The sequence below is a fragment of the Thermobia domestica genome, chromosome 16 (assembly GCF_964235325.1).
Source record: "Thermobia domestica chromosome 16, izTheDome1.hap1.1, whole genome shotgun sequence".
NCBI classification, from domain to species: Eukaryota; Metazoa; Arthropoda; class Insecta; order Zygentoma; family Lepismatidae; genus Thermobia; species Thermobia domestica.
Window position 1 is genome coordinate 124,748,507 of NC_137469.1, and position 19,668 is coordinate 124,768,174.

At 32.1% G+C, this 19,668-nt stretch overlaps 1 protein-coding gene across 1 annotated transcript in view; it reads right to left on the minus strand.

Moving 5' to 3' along the window:
- The window catches only part of LOC145673393 (uncharacterized), a 475,904-nt gene that overhangs the window by 7,938 nt on the left and 448,298 nt on the right, over positions 1 to 19,668 (minus strand). Inside the window, exons 22-27 of the mRNA XM_081743051.1 lie at positions 18,277 to 18,579; positions 13,802 to 14,040; positions 12,923 to 12,995; positions 11,306 to 11,517; positions 9,086 to 9,279; positions 2,716 to 2,851 (exon numbers count right to left, since the gene is read on the minus strand). Coding sequence (XP_081599177.1) covers positions 2,716 to 2,851; positions 9,086 to 9,279; positions 11,306 to 11,517; positions 12,923 to 12,995; positions 13,802 to 14,040; positions 18,277 to 18,579 — 1,157 coding nt within the window. The remainder of the gene's footprint in view (positions 1 to 2,715; positions 2,852 to 9,085; positions 9,280 to 11,305; positions 11,518 to 12,922; positions 12,996 to 13,801; positions 14,041 to 18,276; positions 18,580 to 19,668) is intronic.

Here is a 19,668-nt window from a genome sequence, read left to right on the forward strand (position 1 = left end):
TGACTGTAGTTGTGGCGAACGCATTGAATAAAATAAAACGCAGATGATTTACCATTAATCAGTATTATGTATTGCTGTTGTAAGAAGTTTGAACAAAAGTTTGTCATGGATGTAATTTTTTGGTTTTGAAAGGAGGAAATTAATTTATAAAAAATATGCAATATTATTAATGTTGAAATGTAAAAATATCCAAAGGTGAGATATACCAAACAATATATCTCATAGAGTTAATCAAGTTATATAGATGAGCGTAAGTTATCATAAAATAATACGAGAGAAAAATTGAAAATAAGAAATGCTTTCTATTCCTAAAATTTGATATTGGACTGTACAAAAAACGTTTGTTATATTAATGTGAAAGTCATATTGAAGTAAACGTTCATGAATCTTGTCATTATACTATCATGAAGACAATAGTATACAGTAGGATAATCAGATACAGCCTCAGAAGAGTGTTTATATCTTTAAGTTTTGTTAAGTCATATTACTGTTCAAAGATGAACCATACATTAATCAATAGCTCGCGTCATGCTAAACAAAATGATCTGCCTGAGCTAAATATTAGTAGTTTTCTTTATATACAAAATAGAGAAAAACGATGGCTAATTGTATATTGTTCGTTGCTAATACTAATTTGTATCTTTTATTGTGCTGGAACAGTTTATTCATTATCAGACTACGGCGAAACAAAGAGGTTAATATTTGTTTAGCATGCCTGTATGTGGGTATGGTGTTCTTAATCCTTAGTTCGATTGTGGAGCTCAAACGCTTCAACTGACTTCAATAAATAAAGTCGTTGTAATTTTGGTAACAGTCCAGTTACCATGGAATAAGTGACGTTATATACAAGTCAATATGGTGAACATTAGCCATCATTAACATCTAATCTACTTTGTTTCTTTCCATACAAAATTGGAATCCATATAAAAGAAGTTAACTGATCACAACATATCGTACGAGTGTACGTATCATTAATGCTCTTTAGTTCCATTGTGGAGCTCAAACGCTTCAACCGACTTCAATAAATAAAGTACAGCTGGAATTTTGGTAACAGTACAGTTACCATGGAATAAGTGACGTTATGTACAAGTCAATATGGTGAACATTAGCCATCATTATGACCTAATCTGCATTGTTTCTTTCCATATAAAATTGGAATCCATATAAAAATGTTCCCATCACCAGCATTCCAGACCATAAACAGTCACCCGTTCTATATAACCAAATTTATTAATAACTCTTTGGTTTTCTTTCGTTTTTTGACTAATGAATCAAAATACACTACATATCGTACGAGGTCAACTAAACTTATGCAATCAGAATCAAAGTTAACTTGTTACATAAGTGTATAAGATTATGTTGTGCAGATTTACGGTTTCCATGTTCCCGGCGAACGAATTTTTGTCACATTTTCGGAAAGAAATCCCATACACCAAACTCATTCTATCTTGATCAAACTTGGAATAATGGTAGAACTTCAACTACTATCATGTCAAATCAAATGTGTCCCATTATGATTCTCGAGTTATGAGCGGTCACGTTTTGCATCAAACATTTATAAACGAAACTAAATATATTTGTAAATGTTCTGGTCGAGATCAAATTTGTCTTGATGGTAGACCTTAACCAGCTAAATTAGCGAAAATTATGTTTTGAGGCTTACTGTCTCCGAGCTATGGGCGTACTAATTTTGCATTATATTTTCTACACAAAACACTGACACAGAAATGTTATTAGCTCGAGATCAGACTCAGCATCGTGGTAGAACTTCAACTGTTGCAAAAAAATTGTGAAATGTGATGTACTGCCTTACGGTTTCAGAGATATGGTCAAACGTTGTATCATATATTGAAAATAAAAAAAAGCCTAAAAAACATGTGTGTGAAGAATCCAATAAAGGTCAAACCTTAGATGATGATAGAGCTTAGCCAGTTATATAAGCACATCATATATTGTCTGGAAGCGTATGGTACTCGATAGCGAAAACCTATACAAATTCATGCGATCGGAAAATTGAGGTATATGTTAGAACTTTACATAATATAAAGGAGTGAGCAAAATGCTGTTACCGAGGTATATGGTTACCAAGTTACGCCCAGTCAAATTTTACATTATACTTTCAAAGTGAAAAAAATTATATATGTATATGTAAATGAAGCAATCGGGTTCATTTTTTTTGTTGTGTTAAAACTTATATGTGTTGTATAAATGTATGGAATATTATGTTGTGCATTCTTTTGGTTCCCGAGTTATGAGCCGTCAAAATTTGAGCCATGTATTCAAAATCAAATATTCATTTTTCGAATTCAGACTATTTTCATCGAATTAGGCATTATGATAGACCATGATCTGTTAATTTGCGTGTGATATATTGCGTTGTCTTATCCTTGAGTTCAGAGTTGTACCCAATCAAATTTGACTGAGAACAATAAAAACATAGCACATTCCGTATAAATATCAATCAAAGGTCAGTCTTAAACTAACAATCTAAGCACTAATGAACGACTGTGAGTATTTCACTTGTCGTTTTTGCATTAAGTGTTTCATATTTCATACTGTATCCTAAAACAGTACAAAATAAAAGTAACTTATTTAAAAAAAATAAATAAATTACTATGAATGACCTCCGAATATTCAGTTAATAGTTCAAGTAATCGAATTAAATGCAATAATATATTTATTGTTTTCCTTTAAAATGCTCGTGGAATTTCTTACCTGTTTCACTTCTTTAGCTACATAAAATGATCCATTGACTAGTTTGAATATTTCTTCATTAACAGCTTGTGGCATCATTTGTGTAATGGGTGCTGGAGACGAGTAATCTTTAATCATTACTAGAACTAAATAGCGGCTGAAACACACAAGAAATAATTATATTGTTAGTATTTACTTTTCTAATATGTGCTTTGTTTAGTCAAATAACGCTTGATTACCAGAAACAGGCAAGAAAAATATTTTAAGATGAATTATACAATAAAGTGATTCATGTTCGACTATGCAAGTATATGATTTAGTTATTGACAATGTAAAAGAGATATGATCGGTGAATGCTTGGTAGATAAGATTATGTCTGATAGAATAAGAAGAAGTAGGAAAATGTAATATTTCCTATTTTAACTATAAAGATGGTGATAGTTGTTAATGAGGCTGTTTATTGAGTATTATCAGTATCCCTGTTTAATTTAGGAAGAGTATTCTCACAACGTTATCTAACTTAATCGTATGTTTACTGGTAGCTTTAAGGAACGATGTTTGGAAGTAATATCATGGTGTTGACTTATAGTATGATTTTTATATCAGTGGTATAGGACATTAAAACTTTCCGAGTACGTACCAGCAGATTTCGAGCAAAGAATAAACCTGATGGAAACTACTTAGTAACGATAATAAAATGTAAATTGTAAATTCCAGAAATAACTTCCGAACAATGCATTATAGAAATTCGATTGACAATATGGTAGAAAATTTGTACACACGTACCAATAATGTGCATAAAATATTGAATAAATGAACTAGAAGTTGTCTAGTTTTTTTTCTGGACTTGGTAGCAGGAGAAGCTATCTATTCCTAAGGTTAGAAAACGTAAAAAAATATACGGAACATTTTACGGAGTCAATAGTCATATGATGAACCGTACAAAGTCTCGAAAGAGGAAATAATACTTCTCTTTGTCGCTACCGGAAGATAATGAAATAAAAGACGTGAAGGTAATTGAAGCCATTTAAAATTAAGTTAAAGTACTGATAATCTACTCAAGCATTCACTAAAAACATATCTTGTATGGACCATTTTACAATATGTTTTCAAGTATTCTCAGTAGTCTGAATATGAAAATTTAATGCGAAATATATGTACACAGAGTTTCCCAAAAGTAGGATGCAGACCAGCTTTGATCAATTATAACATTTTAATTTATTAAGATAATGCATTTATTTTCATTGGTTTGTTCCGATCTTAAGGTACAAGTGAAACTAATCGAAGAATACATAAGGAAGAAATAAGTCGATACCTGTAAGGATAACAATAAGTAAATGATATAAAATGTCATGACCGATCAGTAACGGACTGTATACCTACTTTTGGGTGTCTCTTTCTGTCTCTCTCTCTCCATATATATATATATATATATATATATATATATATATATATATATATATATATATATATATATATATATATAATTAGATTAACTTTTGCCCTATTACAGTACATGCATTTATTTTACAAGGGAACGACTTTATGAGAAATGTTTTCATTTGGCTGGCGAAGCTAACGGATTTTTTGTTAAGTCTGGATTGCTAAGATGATAGCAAACTAAACGCTAAATGCATCAGAGTAAGATTAACACCTAGGATGAATAGCATGTAACATGGAGCGGAATGCCTAGGGAATGAACATTTGGTACTTTATTAACCTTCTTGTCGAATGTATTACGATATATTCAATGGGACAAACAGCAGATTTCTCTAGAATGGCCGGTCGTATAGTGGGACATGGTCAGCAATTTCCCTGTCCTGGGATTTCATAGAGTTCAGTTCTTCGAAATACATGTCAACACATAGTAGATTTGTTTACTCGTACACGATAACATTTAGCATATCTATATTTACATTAAATACTATATTACTGTAGTTACTTAAGTTATATGATGTACATAAAAAACGTTTTACGTGTAGTATCGTGTGACCACACTCCACATACGAATCAAGATGTGTGCGTTTATTCACTTTTGTACTTGAGTTTTGATATTTCGCCTCCTCGAGTGTAAAAATTATTTGGATAATTGGTTTTGTATCCAGAACAAATACCTTATGAATGAATAGATCTTATATGATAGTTATGGGTACTATCTATGACACGATAGTTACATATATTTACTATGAGTCGATTTTACTCATGGTTACTATTAGGTGTCTACAACATAACGTTAGAAGTTTGGGTTAAACTAAAGTAGCTTACTGTGTTGACGTATTGATATAATTATTACAATTTTGGGGGTAAAATTTGTCTCAATACCACCTTTGAAATTTTTTCTTCTAATTCTAGCACTAACTAGCTAACATTATAATTACTGAACTTGAATTTTATTACTTCTCTGGCTATAATATCCAAACGAACTGTACGTTTATGTTGAAAAATTAGCTCAATTTGATCGCTAGATTTATATTTCAACTGAACCTTGATTATATTACCTTCTTTAGAAAAATAAAAGAAAGAAAAGAGAAAGAAAGAAAACAGTTATACTATGTGATATTGGTTTATATTAATATTTATCATTTTCGGTAAGTACTATTTTCGCTCTTATGTAAGGATTTCTCTGTATACTGAAGCTGCGCATTCTACATTGATTTAAATAGTTTTGAATTTGACAGAGAGCACAAATGATTACACTTAGTATTTTATATTCTTTTCAATTAAGCAAATCGTCAAAGTTTTCGCTAGTGGACGTTTACATTTTAATCAAATCAATTATAATTATCTAGGTACGAGCAATAGAAAATATGTGGTTAAATCTTTCATTTATTACAATTTATGATGACGCTATTTTATATTATCTATCTTAGGATTAGAATACATTCGCTTTAGTGAGTAACCGTAAAAAGAAGTATACATAGTACGAATTTGATTTTTGATAGTACATGTGATTTCTCCAGAAAAAAAGTTCAATATAACCTGTATCCACAGATATCAAACATGGTTGCACTACAAGCGGTAATATTTGATTTTGAACTATGCAGTTATAATACTTGAAATACATAACAAACAATTTGAATTTCATTTCCCGATTTTGGGTATGCGAAACGAAAGGACGTGTTGATCGAACATCACTCTTCAAAAGCGATAGATTTTTGTGATAGGTGTTTACCTTAAGTTTATCAAGTGTCTTAGAAATAACAGATTATAATGTTTTCTGTTAAACTTCACTCATTTGAACGCTTTGTACGACACATTCGCAGGTTTAAACATATTATATATTGATCGTGATAGGTTTTACTTTAAGGTCAAATGTTATTAAAGAAATTACCAATCTTAAGGCTTTTTAAATAATTGCTATGTAATAACTTCCAACTACAGTTGTCACTTACTAAGATTGTTTATTCCTCGCTTTTAAAATTGTGGTCCACTTCTAATACCACATTAAATTAACATATCAGAATTTATCGTTTTACATAATTGAAATACAATATTTGTTTGTGTTGCTTGTAGGGCATTTCTTCCTTTTCTTCACTATAATAATAAAGTTCAAAGTAAAATATGTTTCACTTCAGTTATACCTGTTATAAAGCAGACTTAGATATTGATTTCAAATATTCAAAAATAGAAAGAATCAATGGAAAATTATCTACGTTTGTCGCCAAATGCGCATGTACGCTGTTTTCTAGGGTTTGCTCATAGAATAAATTTGAAACTTTATCCTTCCTACTTAAATTTAGAAGTCCAAAAAGAAAAAAAGCTAGTTTATTTGAATTACTGATAGATGCTAATGACAATTTTGTGTTATTATCAAATAGAATTTTGAAAAATAGTCGACCTTTATGTTGTACAGTTTTCAAAGGTTTATTTGAAGATAAAATTTAATGATATATGAACGCGCACGTACATACACGGTTTATTTTCAAAAGTAATGATTTTTGAAAGCGCTGTAAAACATCAAAAGCACTGAGGAAATTAAATTTGACCGTGTAAAAAGGCAGAAAAAATTTAATGTTCTATTTTGACAGTGAACAAGTATACAAGAGTTTGACATTGTGTAGTTTTACGAAAATCAAGAAGAAAAGTAAGCGTATTTCGTATAATATTTTGCAACTAACAGTTGGAGTAGTGTGAAGTTCAAAGCGTAAGAAACAAAAAAAAAGGAGAGAAAAAGAAAAAGAAAGAAAGAAATAAAAATAAAAATATCACTTCTAGAAATAAATTACATTCAACAATATTTCACAGTGTTAAACATGGTTCACTATAGACTAATAATAAGTATCTGAATAAGATTATACTGTAAACTATTTTCTTTGAATTCGCAATTTTTAAAACATTAGCATATATTTAATTAACTCTGTTCTTTGTAGATCGTACAATTATCATAAGATATGCAATATAAATTAATTGCCCATTGGCCTGTCTACATTTGAATTTCACGGAGTTCAAGAAGTTTTATTTATCTAATCGTTATGTTAAATTCACTTTCGTTAATTGACTGATAAAAGAAGTTGTAATAAAATGCATGTATGTTGGATATTTTGTGATTTATCTCTTCCGGTCATTTCTTACAAATATGTACGGAGGGAGATATCCGAAAATGATCCAATTATCCTTCGAATGTCAGTGATTATAATAAGCAGAAACTACAGTCATGTGTATCTGGAGAATAAGAAACGCATAGAATTATGAAAGTTACAATCGTTTGTTGTACTGTCGTCAAAAATTCACGGAACAAGTTGGAACTGTTTCTAATATTGTAGTAATTGATTTTTACTAATTTTTATTACAACTTCCTCAGTTTATTCATTCTAAAGAGGAATCTAAAATTTTTAATATCTATAAAATAATACTATTTCAATGTTTCAACGTAATGTCTTGGAGCTTTCCTGTCTGTCTTAGAGCACAATGGATCATTAATATCAAGCGATTCCAATTGGAAGATTTGCAAGTAGCAAATGGCCTCAGCGAAAAAAGAAAAATAAGTATACAATCCTAAATTTACAATGGAATGTTGGGAACTTGGGAACGTTATATGTGTATATTCTCCTGTCTTAATAACGAAGAGCTTAGTGTTTATTTTCTAATTGATTTCAATATTAATTACTAAATATGATCTCTGGAAGTTTTGCTCATCTTGCCACTACTTAAATCAAAGAAAGTAGAACGTAACAATTACGAAACAGAAAAATTGTTCAACTCATCACTTATCAACACACTTCAAATATGACATATACCCTTAGATTAAAATCATGTTTCTGAATTTAACTCTGTACTTTAGTTCTCTCATCTTAGGAACTTCAGGGCGAATGAAGGACTAATTGATTTCGTATTTTAGTTTCTTGTTCTCAAGTTCAATTATTGACTATTTTGTTAAGTTATTGAACAGCACATTCATTATACATGATGTAACATGACTAGTATTACATTACAGTAATATAATATTTAGTTGCATATATATGTAGTAATAGTCTGCAAGAATACACACAAGATATTTTATAGGAAAATAGATCTCAAATGATCAGTACATTCAAAAATTATACTGACTGTCGATTTAAAAAGACGTTAGACAGTATCATAAAACTTTCCAAAACTTAAGTTCAAGTGTAAAAAATAAGAGAAAAGTATTTCGTTTATCTATCTATAAAGCAATAGTACTAAACCTATCGTAAATTTTAACATTTTCAACGATTTTCCATTTTCTACATTAGCACGTTCTACATTAATTCTCTTTTCAATTGCACACAGTGGTCAAATGGACGACCAACAAGGTAAATTGATATTCTTCTTTTATTTGCAACTTCCAAGTCAGTATGTTCTTCGTACTACGGGCAGCAAGATTTTCAAACTATAGACCGAGACACATCATGTAAATTTACATTATGATAGTACTGCACATACTTTCTGATAAAAAAGTTAATTATTAGAAGTCATTACTAGCAAAGAGTAAGTGACAAAACATAAATGATTTCATTTAGTTGAATATCGATGACCAGAAAGAAAAGTATTTTTTTAAATATTACAAGGATAATATCAATTTATGTGCCACAGGAATTCCTGAATATTTGCAGTTTGGAATAATTTTGACTCAGAGATATTAATAAATCCGGTACTGTAGCAGAAACATTTCGATATTTATGAGCCCTATTTATTACCCTTAAAACTTCATCAATAATCACATGCAAAGCAACTCAAACTGGCAAGTCCATACTAATACACTGATAAAATAAACCAGGCAACAAATATGATAACTGCCATTATAAATTACAATAAATTCTTCAGACAAAATTTATCTCTATGTGTTGGACCAACCACATAATCTCACTCAGACCTTCAGGTAACTAAATGTAAATTTGCAAATATTGTAGTCAATATCAATTGTAGGACCTACCTCAGAATCTCAGTAAAAGATTGCAGTGGACTAAATGTAACTTTACATAGATTGCCTTCCATTTCAACGTGAGGTTTCTCCATCACTGGCGTTGGAAGTTCTGTGGTTGCGTTAATTTGACTACCAGGTCCCATTAAAGTTGTTTTCGCTGTAACGCCAACTAAATATTTAGAAGCTGGTTCTAGGCCCATTATCTGAAATATATATAAACACATTTCATATTTATAAATATATATAAATATATTTATAAATTAATAAATGATATTTATTATATTTGTTAATGATAAATATATATAAATACATACGTGAAGGTATTTATGATGTGAAGGAAATTTACCTGCAAGAAAGAATTAACAAGATGGTAACATGTTCGCAACTATTTAAGATGTATCATCTCTCTCTCTCTCTCTCTCTCTCTCTCTCTATATATATATATATATATATATATATATATATATATATATATATATATATATATATATATAGGGTGTTAATGCACTATACCGACAAACTGCAAGAAGTGATCCCTTACATCAAAATAACAGAAAAGTTCATATGGACCTGTGGGGAAATGTGCATAGTTTCAGAGCTAGGGCTGTCCAAAATCGCGAAAAAGTCAAATTTCAAGATTATCTATTTCTAATTCGAGGGGATGTGGATGGTGGTCCTTTACAGTGTAAAAGACGTCACGCATATGCAATCCAAAAATGCATATTTCATTAATGTTCAGTTGGTGTACAGAGTATTTCCTGTAGGGTGAAATTCCCAGACATGCCATCAACCGAATTCTGAGATATGCTATGAATTTATGATTGGTCCAAAGTAGGCAAATGATAAGCCTTGATAGCAGTGAACAAGAAATCATTTGGAACAATTTCGAAAGTGTTAAGGATCGTAAGCTGCACGGTCTCTCGTACTCGGGAAAACGCATGCTGGGTTGTATGCCTTCACGCTTTTAAGTGGAGAAAACGTGAATTATACCATGACAAAATACATCGTATCACACGTTATTTCGAACACACACAAACACACAAACACACACACACACACACACACACGAACATGAAGCTGCCGGTTCTTAACACTTCCAACTCCCCTCCGAAGCATTGGATGTCCATTATTGTCAAGGCTTGCCTCGTGCCTACTTTCGACCCTCCTTAAAATCGGGATATATCTGAAAATTCTATTGAGAGCATATCTGAGAATTGCACTCTGTGGGGAATACCCTGTAAACTTATTGAAAATTAATGAAATATGCACTTTTGAATTGTGTATACGTAGCTTCCTTTACGCTGATAAGGGCCATCATCCATAGTTTCGAAACAGTGCCTGTTGAAATTTAGCTTTTCTGTGACTTTGGGCAGCCCTAGCTCTGAAACTATGCACTTTTCGCCATAGGTCCATATGAACTTTTTCTCTTATTTTGATGTGAGGAATCACCTCTTACAGTGTCGGTATAGTTCATTAGCACCATGTATAAAATAAAGTAGAAAAAATATAACCTAAAAACAAAATACTAAACAAAACTATATATAGACATATATATATGCGTGTGTGTGTACTATACATCTTAAATAGTTGCAAAGGTGCTACCATATGAACATATGAACATTTTTCAAGTAGTAGTCATGCACAATCACCTACCAGAGTATTTGCATTACCTCCCGTTACATCCTGTATATTTTCTCGTTTTTGGTACAATGTAACAAAGAACTAAGAGCTCTTAGCAATTGCTTTTTATATGAATGACTACAGCTTTAATCCAATCACGATATTATAGTCAATACGAAGATTTCGAATTGTAGCGTATTGTTTTGTTATTAAATGTGTGCTACGTTGAAATTTTGTCACACACATAGAAAGAAACTAAGATAAAATTGCTCATATGAAACGAGAAGAGTATTTAATGCACTAGAAAAAGCTAGCAAGTAATTTTTTGTTAATAAATTACAATTAATACGCTATCTTCAATTTGCTTGAAGAACAGATTGTTGTTACGTGTAATAAAATGTTCTATCTTCATTTGAAGAAATATGTGTATGTCTCTTTGAAGAAATAAGTGTACATCTCTTCAAGAAAACTATCTTCGATGCTAACTTTTAGTTCACTTTGAGACATTGCTTCAAATGACGTTTTGTCGTCAGAAATGCCTCTACCCGCCCCTGAAAAATTATGAAAGTAATAAGTTTAACTTAAACATTATAGTAAATTATTTCTCACCTCATAGTTATATGTAGCCTGCTCACCACGAACCACATATTCCAAAATAGGATAATATTTACAACAGAGACTGGCATCGTAGGTGTCAGTTTGGTCAACATTGATTAAAAATGACCTAATTTTTCCGTTTGCAAAGTCTGGATAATCCCACTGCACTGTTAAAGATGTAGCACTTTTCTTAACTAGGCGAACATTCCGTGGCTTCGTAGGTTCTGCAATGCAAAGTTTAGATATCAACAGTCGAGACATTTTGACGAAAGAGAAATCAATCTTAAAATCAATAAATGTGTCAAATGATTGGAAGTTTACGGTGGTTAAGTAGATAGCAATATTGTCAGATCACATAATCGTTGGGAAAATAACAAAATAATAGCAGAGAGTTCGAACCTTATAACACTGCTTTTCATCGGACTATAATGATGTTTCCAATCTAGATATACATTATTCTCTTGCATACCACAGAACTTCAATGTATTTCTTACACAATTTCGCTGAGCCTACACAACAATACCTAAGATAACAACTCCTAGACAACGATAAACACAAGAAAAGTGATGCAACATGAAGATTAAGCACATCATGAAACCTTTACCACGACGCACAGTGCGGTCAACAACCTGCTTTGTAGATTCCCATAAAATAAGAAATCAGGATACGTTATAGGCAGGATTTGTGATTTGCGAACCGCATAGGTGTCAGTTTCAGTATTTAGTGTAGCAAGTATTGTGGAATGACAACAACGAATATAACAGCTGCATTCGTTAGTTCAAAGCACTGTAACGTTTGCCGGTAATTGCCTGCGAAGAACAAGGATAGTACTAATTAAAAGTTTATGTGGTTTCATGTGATTTAATATTTATTTATTATTGCTGATATGTAGTAGCATTGATGTTGCTTGGTTTATTTCGGGTTGAATAATGTTATATAATTCAGGAATTAAACACTGTTTTTTCTTATATTTGTGTGCCTTGGCTCGTTTTTCGATCTTCAGAAGCAAGTGATCAAGAATCAGTACGCAAATATCGTGCAAATTCCTCCGTCGGTTGCGAATTTTCTCGTAAATGGGGTTTGTACCATATTAAGATGAGATATTACTTTTCTTCTCCTTTGTCAATTTTTAGTTGACACATCTGCAGTGAGATTTTGGTATACGCATTACTTAAAATGCATATATATGTATTAAATCTTACACCTCTACAAATAAACAAATGTAAATCGGAATGAACGATCAAAATTTTACACTTACAGTTCACTTCTTTCCAAGCCTTCCCTCGTAATATTCGTCAAATACTGTTTTTCAGTTTCTTTAGTCTACTTAACAAACACCCTAGCTTTTCTCCTGCTCAAGGGTTTCAGTAGCACATGATTTAATATGAAATTAATGCTTCTATTATCTGATTTAAGATTTCATTTACGTTCTAGCACGCGTCATTATTCACAGTTACTGAGACAATACAAATAAATGTTCGGAGTTGTTTTGCGAAGAAGAGAAATGAACTTCCCTTTTAAAACTGTCGGGGTCTAAGTTGAGATTTGAAACTAGATAACTATATTTTGTTTGTTTATAAACATTTTTGCGGTGTTGTTTATAATCTTAAAATTATAGTAAATACTTACTTCCTTCTTGTGTAATTGCTCTGACTGTTGCTATCTCTCCGTCTTCTGGGACTTCCTTATTTCTGGCTCTTACCTGAAAGTTTACATAGCAATATTAATAACAAATAGTAATAAAAGACAATAATTTTGGTAAACAACAGTAAATTTACAATTTCAAGACGAAGTGAAGAATTGAGCTATAAAATTCTTTTGAACACCCATATTTTTGAATTTCAGAAGCTTTGATATATATATATATATATATATATATATATATATATATGCAAACTAACGCAGTGGCATGCAACATAGGATGTCAACCACCCTAAGGGTGAGAAGCGAGCAAGTTACGTACTGGCAGAAACAAATTTGAAACATTATGAATTTAAAACCACAAAGTTACTATTGGTTAAGAATTAAGGTTTCGTCAAGAACAAAGCTGATATAATTAAGTTCAGTACTGCAACGATATGCAGAAAATTAGCTAGATATAATAAAAAATCGTGATATTATTATTATTATTATTATTATTATTATTATTATTATTATTATTATTATTATTATTATTATTATTGAACGAGTGAGAATTCCTTTCAACATCTGAAGTGGCGGATTCGGTCAGATGCAAAGCCCATATGATGAACAGCTACGAAAGAGAGTTTCTGTGAAGTAACGCAGGACCTAGAAAAGGGTTCGCCTAGTCATATCAGAGTTATTATCAAAAAATTTCAATTGTTTAAATTATAGATAGATGTGTACTGTGTGTGGAAGTTGTAAATAGTCTTATGACTTACTGTTCTTCAACAGTCAAATACAGTAATATTATAAAATAGTAAATAATTAATATTTGTTAATATTTTACAATATTTTTTAAAAGAAGTGATGTGTAATGATACATACCGTAACTGTGTATTCCTCATTTGGAGTTAGAGTTGTTATCGTATGACAGAAAGAGGTATTCCACACTGGGCAAGAGGATGCTGATATCGTTTCCGACAATTCTTCACCATCCCTTTCCCTTCGAAATATTAACGTAAAAGATTCTAGTTCTCCATATGACTGTTTCGGTTTATCCCAACGCAAACCCAACATTCGACGATTTCTTTTGTACACTACAAGATTTTGAACTGGGCCTGGACCTGTTAATAAAAGCAGAAACTACAGCAACACTAGCAACATCAGTAATTCATCAATGGATATTCATCACATATTTTAAAAAATAAATATATCAGTTAGGAAGCTAGAATAAGGTTTGATCTTTTTCACACATATAATTTATTTCTATGTTTCTTCCGAAATGCTTTCGTTCATGCAATTTTGTCATAATCAAGAAATCTGAGGTTAATAAACAAATTGAACATTAATAAAAATAATTCAATACTTTCAGCTTATTTATCGTTTCTCCATTCCACATCGTTAGGTCCGCTTTATGAAACCTCAGATAATGAGGTGATATCAACGAAGAAGTACACAAGACTAAGAACGTAAAACATACTTTATTAAAGAATTGTTATGGAAGCATTTTGTACTTAGTTGGCTGCATTTCTTGACAGTAAAACATAGTTTTAGATCTTTTGCAGGCTCGGACTGGCCAGGTCAGGAGGACAGGGATGCTTGTCGGACCTTCTCTAAGTATATTAATATATATATATATATATATATATATATATATATTGAATAAAATGGAAAGTAATATGCTGTATGTTGTGTTGGAGCATAGTTATTCGTTCTAGTTTGTTCCATTCCCAAAGCTCGATGGCCCTCAACACTGAAGACTCATTATTGGAATGAAACTAATAGTATTATAAAGTATTGTTTGAGGCCCCTTTGTTTGTGGTATAGTAAGAATATATTTCAACAATATGAAAAACCGTGCCGCAGTATCACATTGTCTAAATATGTATGCCGAAATAAGACTGACATTTATGAAGTACTGCTAGGGCCCTCTGTTAGTCCTTTGAGAAGTTATTACAACATCATAAAGAAACAGAAAAGGTCCCCACTCTGGAGCCCCATTACCAACTGTAAATGAAGCTGACAGATTTGTGAAGAAAGGCCACCTCCCATCGCAAAAGTTATAAAAGATTCTGTTAAACTTGTACTACTACTGCTACTACTACTACTACTACTACTAATAATAATAATAATAATAATAATAATAATAATATGCCGTTACCCATTTGAAGGTGCGTAGCAGAAAGGTCGAGCAAGCCATAGTAAAGATCATCTTCGTCTACATGTAAGGTGTGAGTCAGGTCACAGGTTAACTGCTTGACACAAAATAATAGGAAGGGAACATTATCCATTTGCTGCTGTAGTTGAATGTGCGTCTGTGATTTTGTCCTAGTGTCAGTGGTGTGTTTTCTGTTCCAAACGAAATATGAGTTCCGCAAGGAAAAAATATGACAGTGGACACAATGAAAGAAAAGCAGCTGAAGTGGAGAATTTGTGTGATCGTGCATCAAATAGGAAGCAGCAAAAAATGACTTTTACAAGTACTATGAGCCTGACTTTGGTGGGCTTTCATTTTGCAAGTTCCAGTGAAGTTCAAACGTGGGCTTCAGCTGAATAAAACAACCAGCAGATAGTTCTATGTAAAAACGAAGTTTCAAACCCAGACATTGTTGCATAAATGGTGTGAATTCCAAACCAATGTGATGTGTGCTGTGTACGATGACTTATTCGCGTCAACAGCCTAAGTCTCAAAATATTCAGAATCGCAAGCTCTGAATTACATTACTGCTTGTAATTTAGTAGTAAAATTACTTGCGCGCGAGAAACCAACACCAGGATGAAGAATTTGCACAAGTATATGACAAAGCGGAAGACTTTTACAAAGCAACGAATCTGCAGTTAAAGGAGTATTATACTGACATTGAGATTGAAGATTTTCCTGTTCGTCGGCTATCGAAGATGAAAAGAATGGTTAATGTAAAGTCATTTGATGAGAGAGGCAGAGACTTAAGCCAGTCAGCCGTCTTTAAAGTGGAACATTAGTATGAGATTTTGAATATTGTAGTTATCAGTTTGGGAGAACGGTTTGAACCTTCTTCTGAATTACTTAAGGATTTGAGGTTGCTAGATCATAAAAGTCTAAACGAAACAAAAGAACGGGCTTCAGAGAATGCATTTGCAGCACTTGCAACAAAGTTATACCTCGCTCAATTATCGAAAGAACTTATAAAATTCGCTAACATGTCCGGAGCTTTTTGTGTGAATGTAATAATTTAAATAAAAAGTGGACAAACTACCAAACAGGGATGCATCGAAAGAGTTTTCAATGATGAAAACTCCGAAGAAAAGGAAGAGCAAGAAGGTGTGGTAACTGATAGAGCTTGTGACAGGTGCTTGTCCCGTACAGCAGTTATTCTTTTTGACTTAGAGACGAGCTCATCAGACGGATTCATTAAATGCACTCTATAAAGCCTATAAATATGCCTTAACATCACCATGTGCACAAGTGTACTAAGCACGAGTAGTCTCAAAACAGAAATTAAACAAATTTGCGCTCTCTTCTGTCTCAAGTCATATTGGAAATGTCTATGTTCATCAGCATGGAATATGAAATCTCTAGTATTTTCGATATTGAAAAGGTGTCAGAAGCCTTCTGTGAATATTCCGTAGAACTACAGAGGTTGTTGCACTGTTAACTTTTAGTGAGTGGTTAGCTTCTTGTGTTTCCTTTAATTTTGAGTCTACCAGCAGTGCCATAATGTGATTCAGTAATATGTTTTACATACTTTAATACATATAATAAACTATATTCTGTTATAACAGCTTTTGATTCTCTAGAGACATATAGATTATAACTAAAATTTGGTAGACTTTAAATTAGGAAACATAAGGTTAAATCTTAACCCTCGGATACCCATGACATTTTTTAACTCTGGATTCCCAACAGGTGTACAAGTGTACTCCAACACAATTTTTGCAATTAGAAACATCCTTATTTGTGGCATCAGTAATATTGTTATGTTAGTTTACGTTGGATTGTGTTTGTTAGGTTATGTTGGTTTAGTTAGTGTAGTTCATGTACGTTAGGTTACCGAAAGGGAAATGTATTAATTTCGTTTAGAATACGCTATAGAACTGTATTAATTTCGTAATATTTTTGTGGCAGGAAAGGTTGCAATATTGGAACATGAATGCAATATTGCAACAATATGTTGTAATAGGTTGTAATATCACTTGTTGTTTTATTCTAGATTTCGTTGAACAAAAATCAAATAATAAAATACTTGAAACAAATATGGTAACAGAGATACCCAAATGTACCCCAGTGTAGTTTTAGCCACATACGTAAGCAGATCAAATTACAATATAATTGTTATTGAGGAAATAAGTTTCCTTACAGTCCAGTTCAAAGTGTAAAGAATGCTAGTGACCCTTGGGTGTCTGTGACATAAAAAATAAAGTAAAACAAATGCATGGCGTACTTTTGTACCCCCTTGAATATATAAAGATTAAAATATTTCAACATACAATTGAGGACTCGTGCGTCCACTGAAACAGCATTCGTAAAGCGACCACTTCATTTTTGTGTTATCAGTCAATTGATAATGTTTCAGTTAGAATTTTATCAAACCCCATTGGAGATAGAGTGTCATAACAATAAGCACAATAAAAGTAATAAAATGATATAACAGTATTCTTTGTGAGACTCCTACATGCTACAAGATATGGAAAGATGGAGTTCATCAAGTAAGGCTTCTGCCGGGGCTCTATACCTCCTGGTCCGAGACTGGTCTTTTGCAATACTTAAAAGGAATAGAACTAATGTAAGGCAATAAATGAGTTCGGCTTAGAGAGTGTTAAATCAAGTGATTGAAATCTAGCTTTGGAAATAATTTGCGTGGGGAAAGAAAACTCTTTGTTCCCAGTAGTTAACAAAGAAAATATTTCACTATAAACGTAATAATTTCAGATTATTGCTTTTCTTCAAATTTAAATTGGTACTTAGATTAACTTCTAGAATTATATTTCATTCTAGAATTATATTTCATTTTAATAACAATTGTTGCAGTATATAGCTCACTTCACTACACATTAATACAGTTTTAGGCAGTTCTAGTATATTGTTCATAGTTTTGTTTACAACATAAGTACACAACTTTAGGAACCTTAGTGACGTATTTCTTGACGAGAACGGACTATTCGTTAGTACATAGCTTTTGTAACTAAAATTTAGAAAAGTAGCAATTAGATGGACATTATATACAATTTCATAAACATGAAAGTAAACTGTTATATCAATATTTAACGAGATCAATTCAAGGATAAAGAGAGGATTTAAATTGTTTTATTTATTGACTAAACAAAATATGTAATTAAGACTTCTGCACTTAATTAAACATATTAGTAAAGAATGTACGCACTTGTTGCTTTAGTAACAGCACTAATTATCAAAGAAAAGTTGGCGTTCCATCCTCCAGACGTCAGTACATACACTTTTACTTCATACTCAGTACGTGGAGTAAGATTTCTGAAAGTTACTGAAGTACTTTCAGTTTTACCACTTTCTAATGGAATGTCGCTGCCGAGTAGAAATAATTCATATTTGTAACCATAAAGAAAACCATTGATATCTCTGCAGTTTTCAGGAGGACTCCAGTAAACCGTTATACTGCTGTTTGTTCTCAATATTGGATTATCGCTTGGAGAAGGCTGAACAAGTGGAACTGAAAAAGAAAAATAAGTGCAATTACAGTAAATGTTTTATTCTTGCCGAGAACCATAACTAATCTTCGTTCAGCCCTAGATCACTCGCAAAGGGGAAACAGAATTATGTAGAGCTTTTTCATCAATTACTATGTTCCTAATGCTTTAGAGCTACATATTTGTGCAAAGCACGCCCTGCTGTTATTAAGAAAAACAAGTGTAATAATGAAAGAAACATGTAAACTGAATATATATATATATATTGAAAGGGTTGCCTCTCTATGCCGCTCAATTTCCAAATTGGACCTAACTAATTAACGCGATTTAATAAGCTCAAAACAAAATTATTAGTTATATAATTATAAATATAAATGTAAGAAATTATAAGTATTTTTAAGTCATTGACTTGTATTACTCTTGATTGGTTTTGGACTTAATTGTGGTTCACGCTCCAAGAATAACAGGATGGTTGTGGTCTTGTACGAGAAACAGGTTTCCACTAACACAAACCACAAGGGTTTTGCCATCCTAAATTGTGATGATTGTGGTTTCCTACGGGAAACATATTGTACGGAAAATGTGGTTGTAGTGACCACAGGAGTTTTGACATCACAGATAGTAAGAAAATAAAGAAATCCGGAAAACGGATATTCTTCCAACCTCTACGTTTCCATGCCATCCCACCTATGCTCTGATGCTCAAGTTCATAACCAATCACGATTAAACATGTCAAAAGAATCACAATAAACTCCGCCTAATTGTATTATTCGACCCCCCTTTTTTATTCCCGTTTACGTAAATTCACATTGTGTGACTACGAGTTCCGGCCAACTCCTTATTACTGGACATGAAACATTTCAGAAGAGTAGCCAGGCATCTTTTTCGACTCCGAAGTGCTCTACTGCAGGAGGTAACTATGATTTTCATTTAAATCATTATCGTTGCTATGAGACATAAAATGCAATTCCCCTAGACATCAAACTTTAAAACCTTGAGTAAAGAATACTGTTTTTGAAAAATGTACTACAAAATTTCTCAATACAAACTAGAACAAGCTAGCTTGGGAAATGCGTTGCACACTTAAAGTTGTATAGATGCGTTGCACATGT